The sequence below is a fragment of the Drosophila obscura genome, unplaced genomic scaffold (assembly GCF_018151105.1).
Source record: "Drosophila obscura isolate BZ-5 IFL unplaced genomic scaffold, ASM1815110v1 contig_46, whole genome shotgun sequence".
Lineage (NCBI taxonomy): Eukaryota > Metazoa > Arthropoda > Insecta > Diptera > Drosophilidae > Drosophila > Drosophila obscura.
Window position 1 is genome coordinate 1,416,792 of NW_024542835.1, and position 11,191 is coordinate 1,427,982.

The 11,191-nt window shown below is 49.2% G+C and overlaps 2 protein-coding genes across 2 annotated transcripts; one reads left to right on the top strand and one right to left on the bottom strand.

The window, feature by feature from the left end:
* Positions 1 to 331: 331 nt before the first annotated feature.
* Positions 332 to 9,620, bottom strand: LOC111079181 (peroxisomal acyl-coenzyme A oxidase 3). Its single transcript, XM_022374232.2, has 6 exons — positions 9,319 to 9,620; positions 2,832 to 3,010; positions 1,836 to 2,759; positions 1,630 to 1,755; positions 1,211 to 1,556; positions 332 to 1,155 (listed from the first exon to the last, which is right to left on the bottom strand). Exons 2-6 carry the CDS (start codon positions 2,964 to 2,966, stop codon positions 599 to 601), a joined length of 2,088 nt encoding a protein of 695 aa, XP_022229924.2. The 5' UTR covers positions 2,967 to 3,010; positions 9,319 to 9,620; the 3' UTR covers positions 332 to 598.
* LOC111079182 lies at positions 4,688 to 6,496 on the top strand. The gene is made up of 3 exons (XM_022374234.2): positions 4,688 to 5,598; positions 5,657 to 5,852; positions 5,925 to 6,496. Exons 1-3 carry the CDS (start codon positions 4,815 to 4,817, stop codon positions 6,412 to 6,414), a joined length of 1,470 nt encoding a protein of 489 aa, XP_022229926.2. The 5' UTR covers positions 4,688 to 4,814; the 3' UTR covers positions 6,415 to 6,496.
* Positions 9,621 to 11,191: the final 1,571 nt, after the last annotated feature.

Below are 11,191 nucleotides of genomic sequence, written 5' to 3' on the forward strand. Positions count from 1 at the left end.
AAAAAAATAGTTTCGTCTGTGTTGCTTCTTCTTGTGATCGAAAGGGTTACGTTCGGGCAAAAGCTTTTAGCATTTTATCATTTAATATGCCTTTGTATATTGGCCAGTAGCTCCGCGAAAAAATTGGCTATCCTTTAAGAGCAGATCACTCTGTATACAGACATTTTTTGGGTTCCCTGCAACTTTGAATTTATTCCTCGTATGTTGTATGTATGTACCTCTAAATGGAGGTTTCAGTTTATATTTTATGCATCATCGATGAGCACAAATAATGGATGATGCGCGGTACACCCAGCACAGGCTGCTCTGTTCCCCAATTCTGCCATGAGCCAATCATTTATCATTTAATGTTTATTTAGCGTGTTGCATCGTAGGCTAGTAACAGATTTGATCTTAAAATACTTGAATGTACGGCATGGGGATGCGGGGTGGAAAGGGTCGATGCGAATCCAAAGTGCCACAATACTCGTACCTGACAATAACAATAACTACTACTATGTACTTGGGTTACTCTAGGATGGGGATTGGGATTGGGAACACCACCGAGCCCAGCAACAGACCAGCAGGCACTTGTCTTCACCTCCATCAGCTCAATCCTTCAGAGCTTGGACTTCTCCTGGGGCTGGGGTATGATGACGTCGCGCCACCAAGGTGAGCGCTGGAAGGCGCCCTCGTTGGTCATAAATTCGTTTTGCAGATTCTCGTACAGCAGGCCATCGGCTCGGGCAATCACAGAGTTGAGGGCAAAGTCGGGTGGGGCAATGGCATCGGCTACGCTCACGGCCACGTCCTTCAGCTGCAGGCAGCTATCCAGCAGGAGCCTGCGCACGGCCGCGGCAAAATCCTTTCCTCCGGCAAATCCGCCCACATAGAAGGTGGTCATGTGCTTCTCCAGCAGCCACATGGCGTACACGTCGAAGAGCAGGCGCAACACCTTGCAGTACGCAGGATCCACCTTCAGCCGACGCACGTGCTCCGCGTAGCGGGTCAGGGCGAAGTACTCGGCATAGGCCAGGGAGAGCTCGCGGGCTCCGGCCACCTGGGAGTTGTTCCGGGCGTCAAACTTGTTCCCTCCAGCCGCCAGCTCAGCCTCGATGTGGGCCGTGGTGTGGGCCATCAGGTGGCACAGCAGCCACTCGTAGCACCTGAGCGAGACTGCAAGCAAACGAAGGATTAGTCAGCGCACCCAACTAGCCGATCTTCCACTCACACTCCCAGCTGGAAAGGGGACTCTGGGCCACCAGTTGAGCGTAGCTGAGGCCCATAAGCTGCTCCCGTCGCTCCAGGAACCGTACGCTGCCAATGGGGGTCTCCAGCTCCTTGGCCGTCCACTGCCGGAGCAGCCAGTTGGATGCCTGCTGGCCCAGCACGTTGTTGTCGCCCTCGTAGGTGCACAGGGGATCGTGATCGGTCCGCATCTGACCCAACTTTGCAGCCGCCAGGTAGCCGTGCCCGCCGCACGCCTCGCGCGCCTCCTGAATTGCATCCCGGGCTGCCCAAGTTATGCGCGGCTTGGATGCCGAGATCAGGGCATGAATCTCCGCTGCCTTCTGGGTCTGCAAAACAAAAACAGAGTTAACAAACCGGCCTAACGGATACTGAGAGGGATGCGGGGGGTGGGTAGCTCACCAGTATATCGAAGCCATTGGAATCCGCCTGGGAGCGGGCTATGATCTCCAGATATGTAATGGTCAGCTCCTCGACGGCGATCTTCTGCACACAGGCGGCAGCCAGGTACGGGAATATGCGGTATTGCTGTGGGTCAGAGAGGGGGAGGGTGGGGGATCAAAACATGAAACACACACTTCCGAGAGCATTTCCAGTGCCCCACTCACGTGCAGCTGGTACTCCAGAATGGCCATCTCTGCGCCCTGACGCTCCGGGCCGAACTGCTTGCGGACCGCAGCATAGCGGACGGCGATCACAGCGGCACTGCAAAGGGTGTTGGCCGACTCCTGCATGATGCCGATGCGGCCGGCGGAGAAGCTCTCGAGAGCCGCCCCAAGACTCTGCGAAGGCTCTGCGAAGACGCTCTCGTAGACGCCCTCGGGCGTGACGTCGCCAGTGCGGTTGAGAAGGTTGTCGCGTGGAATGCGGTAGTTGCTGAACACCACGAAGCCGTTGTCGATGCCGTTCAGGCCGCACTTCTCGCCGATGTCGCCCACCAGGACGCCCGGGTAGGAGAGGAGTGTCTTGGGATCGCGCACGGGGATGAGGAAGCCGTGCAGGCCGTGGTTCTGCCCATCGGCAGTGTACAGGTTGGCGAAGGTCATGGCCACCGTGGCAGTCTTTCCCAGGTTCCCCACCCAACACTTGGCCGCCTCGAAGTCCGGCGTGTTGATCACAAACTCCTCGGAGCTCGGATCGTATGTGGCCGTGGTGCGGATGCTCTTCGTGTTGCTGCCGTGCGAGAGCTCTGTGACGGCCAGGCAGGTGATTACCTCGCGGTTCCAGGCAGCCTCAATGTACTTGGTGTGCTTCTCTGTGCCCATGGCCCGGATGGCGTTGTTGAACAGGCCCACACCAAGGGCGATCTTCACGGAGAGGCTGGGGGAGTAGCTGGCCAGGGCCTCGTTTATGTACATCAGGTACTTGGTCTTTGCGGAGAAGCTCAGGCTCTCGATCTCTCTGGGCACCAGGTCCAGCTGCTTCATGCGGTTCACCTGCATGGCGCACAGACGCTTCTGCTCGTCAATGGGCAGCGTGCGGGAGGCATGGGCGAAGAGGGGATCGCTCTCCAAGCGGCGCCACACCTTGTACTGCATTCCAGGAGAAAAAAGATTGGCATTAGTCAGGGGTTCGCGCTGGGCGGAATCGTCGCTGGCACTCACCTTGATGCGCAGTCCCTGCTCCTTCTCGAAGATCAGACGCAGTCGCTTCCAGTCAAAGTTTGCCCGCTTGCGGTAGACCGAGAGAGGTCCGCCCGTTGGCAGATCGGGAATGAAGCTGGTGTCCTCGCTGGCCATTCTGTGATTCTGTGATTCTGTGATTCTGTGATTTGGTTGCTTTGCTGGAAGAAAGCGAAATCGGTCAGAGTTGAGTTGAACTGTCGACAGCTGCGCGTCCACCGACCAAGTGCGTCCTCACCGGCCCCACGAGTGGCTTTAATTACCCAACGCCGCTAGACATCTAACTATCTATCGACGAAACGGTACCACCCCACCCAGCCCCGCCCGCAAGTGGAAGCACTCCACTCGAGCATTATCTGCAAGCGTGCAGTGGTACGAAGCCGTAGTAAGGCCCAACCTCAAGAGCAGTGTCTCCCCAGTGTTGCAACTGATTTCCGTTGCAGAAATTGGAACGTGAATTGTCTCGGCATTACGCTGGCTATAATATGCGAAATATATCATACTCTTGCGATACGATGTTTGGCTACTGCTATGTTAACATCACAAAAAAGAGATAAATGAGCAAGGCTGGAAAATAAAATTTAAACTGTTTCGTTTATGAATTAATAAATGCGGCAGAACATATGACTCTAAAAATAGTACTCGATATTATTTGAAATGGAGGTTGGGCGCGAACAGATGCGCTTTTGAGTTGCCGCCAGCGCCAACTACTGGGCGGTTGCCTAATCGGTTATCGGTTTCATGGCAGCCAGCTCTTGTCAGATATCTATAATATCTTCGATAGTTTTGTTTGAGTGTTGGCACTAACCATACAGTATATAGATGTGCCAATTCAAGCGATATATCGTTTCCAGGTGGCGTAAATGTGTGTGAGTCATGTATTCACACATACTGTGCTTGTGTGTGGGCTCTACAATTTTTGGCCGCTTGAATTGGTTTTTCGTTTTGTTTTGATCAAACAACAACAATAAATAAAAGAAATTTAATATTTTACCCATGCCTTTTTCCTCAAAATATCAAAATTTTTCAAGGGAAATTTATCGCTTATTAAGGCCTTACTTTTTAAGGGAAATTCATCGCTTATTAAGGCCTGACTTTCGGCTAATTCTCGCTTACTATGTCATCGATTATGCTCCTAGGACATCCCTGTGTTAAAGTAAACAGCCCATCGTATGGCAGGTCATCGCTTATGTCATCGAGCTGCATGACGTTGCCATCGATGTGTGGTTGCTTACACATCGCTTACCCGTACTGCAGGATACTCAAAACAAACTCAAAACGGTTTCGGAAAATAAGAATTCATAAATATTTTGTCGTGTCTGTGTGCACACATACACTTGCAATTCTCGGCTTGCTTTCGCACCTCGTCATGAATCGAACATGTCGAAAAAATGCCGAACGTCTCAGGCCCACGACCCGAACGTCTCAGCACCACAGCCGAATGGTCCCAGCACCCTAGCCGAAGACCTGGGGGTGCTGGGACAGAAAACTCAGCTGCGCCCCTTTCGTTGTGTGAACTGGCACATCTACATACATATATACTGTATGGTTAGTGGTGTTGGATAGCAGCTGATTCAGATTCGTTGCATATTTTTGGGTGTAAATGTAAAATTTCCGTACAAAAGTAGGCGCGAGATTCAAATGTGTTGAGTGCTGACAACGCAGCATGGGAGCGGATTTAATTGCAACGCGGATAAACGCATAGATATTATGAAACTATAAATATTAATACCTAAATAAAAGCCAAAGGAAAACACCAACAAATCCAAAATTTATTAAACATTTTTGTAGCCCCAAATCTATGAAAAATGTTTTTTTGTCGGATGTTGGATAGTGCTGTTGTACCTCTCTCCACACAGTAATCTGTTTGCCTGCTATAAATCAATCAAAGTACAGAGCAGGGCTTCAAAAGAAACACCCTGTCGAACGATTTTGTTGTATGTACACAGCTAGAGGATCATCATCATGGCGCAACGACACAAGGAAATGATGCGCCTTTCCCGGCAAATAAAATCAAAATTTCCACATCGCGCCTTCCGCGATGTCACCTTCGACCGGAAGGTCATTCGCAAGAGCATCGCTCCACTGACTCTCGAAGAGGCGCGCCGCGTGAAGGGTCCGGTCTACGAGGCGCTCGAGGACGAGCTGCGCTGCGCCGGGTGCCGTATGCTGCCGGAGTTTCTGCGCTGCCTGGCCAGCAAGGAGCAGAGCCTCTACGACAGCCTCAACATCCGGGAGCGAATCACGGACGACCGCCCGCTGCTCTACGCAGTGATTGAAAATCTGAAGCAAGCCGAGCTGGCAGTGCTCCGGCACAAGCTGAAGGGCCTCAAGGAGTGCTTCTCGCTGTTCTACCACACGATGGTGCTGCTGGAGCCCTACCGCCAGAAGTACAGCTACGCCCTGACTGCGGTGCTGGAGCACATTGTGGGGCTGTGCCACAACATTGATGGCCAGGAGCGGGACGCCGCCGAAATGATCGCCCGCATTTACTACACCTATGCCATGTACCTGGTGCGCCTCGGCCAGCGCTCCTCCGCGATCAGCTACTTCCAGATCGCCATGAATCTGGTGCGGGGTCACGTGTGGACCGCCCAGGTGGACATGCGCGCCGGAAGCCAGACGCTCCACGAATTGGTGGCCCAGGACCTGGCCCGCCAGCTCCTCATCCACGGCAAGCAGATTGTACGCCAGCAGCCGCAGGAGGCGATAGCCATAGCCCGCAAGGCCACAGTCCTAATTGCGGAAAGTAAGTAAGTCCGTGATTATCCCCTACCATACCCCATCCCCATCCCAATCCCCTTTAGTTGGCAGAGAGAAGAACCTGGACATCTTCTGTGACACCTTCCTCGAGCGGGCCTACTTTCTGATGGAGAGCGGCAACTACAACGCCGCCCAGCAGTGCCTGGAGCAGATCAGACCCCAGATCATAGCCTGCACAGACTACAAGTTCGTCAAGCTGAACATCAAGTACTACCTCTTCCACGGACAGTGCGCCGAGATGTGAGTAGAGCACTCCCAAGTGGGGGATCCCATTGGATCCCATCCCCTATGATGATTTTTCCTCCTATGCAGATTTGAGAACCCGGACAAGGCCATATCCAGCTACAAGAAAGCTCTCCGCCTATCGCGCCTGTACTCACACAAGGACACGGAGGCTGAGATTCTGCTCCACCTGGGCAAAATATTCGCCAAGGACACGCAGAAGACGAGCATTGCCAAAAAGTGCTACGAGCAGGCCAAGCGCATCTACGTCGACTTCGACGACGTCCACAGCCTGAAGACGGCTAACTACCTTCTGGCCAAGCTGATGGCCGACGAGATCACGCCCCTCTATATGGCCATGCTGAAGTCGTCCACGACGCAGTACTGCGCCTTCTTCAACCTGCGCCAGTGGAAGAACCGCTGCCGCCCCTTCTGGAAGAAGCTCGGGGACGAGATCATCAAGCAGGAATCCGACGACATATACTGCCTGCTCGACGAGGAAAAGGAGGATCCTGCCAGCGACAGCGGCTTCACCGACATGGACCAAAAGGTCTTCAAGGTGGAGGAGGGCGACTTGTGAGGTGCCCTGCCTCCCACTACTCCCTTAGACTACTCTGACATGACATGAAAATTATATTTGTTACTGTTTTTTCCACATCGTAGTGATTAAAGTCTTTCGGCAATCATTCCCGGGGCAGGTGTTCCCACGACCAGAGCAGATGGCTAGCCAGTGAATGTGGTTGGGGTTTCACACTGAAATTCCTGGAAGTGGGGTCGTAAACGGTGAATGTATCGAAGCTAATCAGACGATGATTGAATCCGGAAATTACCCATATGTATTTTCCCTCACTGAAATAAGAAGAGACAGCGGACTCTGCCCTTTAAGTACGTTTAGGTACCGATCATGCATCTGCGTGATTGCTCGGATAATGCACAAATTATAATTGAGTCGACTTAGACCTTTGGATCAGTCAGTCCGCCAGTGGGTGGCAAACTTCTGGCAAAAACTAGAATGCTCTGTTTAAGGGTACAAGCATTGAGGGTCAAGGCCAGATAAGATTTGCATTGCTGATACCTGATACTCGTGCAGGTGGCAAACATGAAAGAGGGGAAAATCGATAGAGAGATAGAAACTACTGAACCAAACTATAGCATATCTCTAATTTGATTAGATGGGGCTCTGAACGGGTACGGGGACTGGTGGATTGGTCACGCCGGAATCTCAGCGCTAACAATCGTGAAGTCAAGTGAGTTTTTAAAGTAGGACTTTGATTTGGCTATTTTCAGATAAGGGACTGCCAGAAACGGAGTAAACAGTTTGATAGGGCGCATGGCATGAGATTAGTTCTCCAAAGAAGTGTGCAAAAATAGAGCTATGATCACAATGTTTTCGAGGCAATCTCACTCTTATTTACTTTCGCAACGTGCTTGCTAAATCGGAAAATGGTAATAAAGATATGTATGTATGTCAGGTATACCTGAACTTACGCACAGAGCATTGGGTTGGGTTAACCTAGCGAAAGTCGCTCCTAAACATATGTAAAATCAGTTTTTCACAAGCAGTGTGGGTCACGTTGGAACAAGGCAACAAAACCAAATCGATTTAGCGACAATTAGCAATAATTATGACAATTATAATGTTATTAATTAGCAGATATGCCCCAATGGTGACTGGCACCCGCTCAAAGTACAACCATGGCCGTGATAACAACACATTGTCTAGGTTCGGGCCTCGAACGAAAAGACTGTGGATCAAGTAACCAACCAACCATCCACAAGTCGTTTGTTCATTATGGCTCATTAAATTTGAGCGACGAGGTTCGCAATCTCAGATATGTAGTCGAGAGCCCGGCAACTCACAATCTTGGGCATTGGTACATTGGAATCGAGTCGCTCGATTGTTTGCCTGCACCCGATGCGATGCGGAGTCATCATGGCGGAAACAATTCCCCATAAACTCAGTTGGATTTTGTAATTGAAGCCGAAATAGAACCAAGATAGGGGCGGGTGCGGGACTCAAGTGGGTACATCCGAGAGGCAAACAAATACAGCCATAAACAGAGACGAAAGCTCTCGAGCTGATCGAGCACAGCACAGTTGCAAAAATCTGCAGAGAGAGCCGAAAAAAACTGATAAGCTCCGGAAGGCGTTGGTTTGGGCAGCTCCAGCGACCAACCCCAGGCTGCTGGCTTGCGTGACACACTGGCATGGGGGCCAGGTGGTGATTGCATGTAAAACGAGAAGGAACGCTGTGAGTCGCTTCTATGGACGCGACTCTACTTTTATACCCGTACTCAGTCAGTATATCAATATGTAAGCCTATGATTTATTAGAATTTTAAAATAATTTATATTTTACATTCTTTTGCTACATCTCTCATCTACATCTACAATGTAGATTCTACATCGCGAAAGGGTGCGCACTGCGACAAAAAGAAAATAAGTAACGGCTTCAGCGCTTAGAGGATCGGGGTAAGAAACTAAAAATAATTTCTTCATTCTGGCCATAATAATGATCCAATCTGTACCAGATTCGGCAGTCTGATAGATATGGTCACATGTAGCAGTGTGATACATACATATATGTATATATATATACTTTATCGGGTCGGAAACATTTCTTCCTCTGCATTGCACACATTCACTTTTACAACAAATCTAATATGCCCCTTAACTCTTCGAGTACGGGTATAGTAATGAACAAAATATTGTACACCCCCTCGGACCCATTCCCACTGAACTACTTGAGAAGCGAAACTGTTGCGTGCCGCTGTCGTTGGACAGCAGCCCCTCCCCTCTTGATGGGGTGGCAGTGGGTGTGTTGGAGCGGGTGGCCATCAACCTTGAACATGAAAATAACTGAACATTTATTTTTACTCGCTCCCCCGATAATTGGTGGGCGGGACCCGAACCCGCACCGAACTCTGATGCCCCGTTAAACGAATTATAATGCAATTTGCCGTCCAACTGGCGACAATAACAGCTGCACTGCTAATTTCACTTCTATTTACACACCACACACACACACTGACAAATTAGCACACAATCATCACTCTCTCACACAGATACAGATACCGACAAGGCACAAAAATGGGTGGAGGGCCATCAATTGGGACCACAATACTCCCAATTGTCGCTGCTGCTCCCCATTGTCCATTGCTTAGCAACACTTCAGGGCTTGGCCAGGCCAGGCCCAGCCAGGCGTGAAGTGATATCATGATGACTACGACGACGACTTGTTTGGCTAAGGACTCGGATTAGAAGGGGCTCCTATTCCTATTCTTCCTCCTGTTACATCACTGCGAAAACAACAAGCAGGTAGGAAACGAAACGCCTTTGCAGCCGTGAGAGAGCGAGGGAGAGAGAGAGAGGCTGAGGAGAATATTCTCTATAATCGTACAGATGCGTATGTGGGCATGTGTTTATTCTTTTTAGGCCTGCGGAGTACAGACCACACCAACACAAGCACAAACACCACCACCAACCTGTAGCGCTTCTTCTTCTGCCGGAGTCACTTGATGCTGGCTGCCCGCTCTTTTTCGATGGAGTTTTCACTGCCCGGCACCAGCTGAGCTCACTACACACTGGCGACTAATTAAACAAACTATTTGTCGTCGAGTATGCACGTTCGTACGAGCACACAGCTCACGCCCACGCCCACGCGGAATTAAAAAAGGCACAAAAAATATAACTAGAAGGCGGCACACGACCGACGGATGACGAGCTGGAAACTGGCGACGCAACCGAACTGGACGATGGATTCTTTCCGAATGACTGCTGATTCATAACAAACGGGCGTGCTGGAAACCCTACAGAGCTACAGCGCACCTCACGCACACATGCTCGTGGGGAACCACGCTTCTTTCGGCCCCAATGTCAAGTGGCTGGTGCGAGAGCGAGTCGGCAGACAAACCGGCCGGCGTCGAGGCGCGTCAGTGTGTGTGAATTAACGTGCAAAGATACAGATACAAAGATACACAAACTACAGAGCCGAGCCGAACCGAACCGATTGGCAGAGCATTTAGGGGATTCATGAAACTGATTGTGGTTAAATTTAGATTTTCCTCGTGGGTTCAGAGGGGTGTTCCACACAGGGTTGCGTTTAACTGTTGTGCGCATATGCGATTATCAGATTGTCGCCACTGGGATAAAGTCTGTACAATATTTTTGCTTTTCTTTACCCGTACTCGAAGATTAAGGGGTATATTAGACTTGTGGTAAAAGTGGGTCTGTGCAACGGAGAGAAGGTAACGTTTCCGACCCCATTAAGTATATGTATGCTTCATCAGCATCAATAGTAGATGCTGTCTTGTTTGTCGCCTATTTCTCAGAGAGAGCTAGAACTACGAAATTTTGTATCCAGACTTCTTTGAAAGCCAACTGTTACAAGTATTTGTATTTGTATTTTGTAAATTGTAAATTTCGCCCCACAAAGAATGAAAATCTGTGGCATCCACAATTTTAAAAATACGAGAAATCGAAGAATCGCTGTATCGTAGAGAATTACCATATCTACCATACTGCCGAATCTGAATTAAATCGGATTGTTATAGCCAGAATAAAGAAATAAATTTTCAGTCCACCCGCACCCTTTTTACATAAAAAATCAAAATCTCACATACATATATTACTGACTGAGTACGGATGGACAAGTTGAGTCGCGGCAACAGAAGCGACTCACAACGTTCCTCCTCGCTATTTTAACATATGTAAATTAAATGTATACTTTTACAGTGTGTACAGACAGACTATTTTCATGACCATTTGTTGTCACCGGTTGCCTCCATTTAATTGGGATCGCCCACATCATCATAGCATCCATTCTCATCCTATAATATGGTACATATGTATATAATTTCACACATATATTGTACTAAACACAAGACTTCATTTCAAAGAAAAACATTCCTCTTGGAATTTATCTGAGTCTGTGACTAAACTCCGCTTGCAGAATATTAAAAGTTCGGCTACCCGAATATCTCAGTTGATCTGAGTACGAGGTTTATCACCATGTCATTTGCAAAATAAATGCAAATATGAATATGATGTCGGTTCGCTTATGGGAAATTTGTACAGAGCATTCGCACTGACAACACCCCGCTATTACAGAATTTTTACTTTAAAAAAATTTTATCTGCTAATGGGCAGAAATTGGGCTTAAACCTTTCACGTGTATTCGTAGGTTGAGTTTTTTGTACAAGTGTGGGAAAACCATTAGTTATTTCTTTTACCTTAAGAGCATGTGACATGAAAAAAAACAACTTATATATAGGCAGGCGAAAACGCAAGGTGACTGCAACGCAAACAAGTCTGCAGATATTAGCCACTAATCTCTTGAACGTTGAGACGACAGCACGC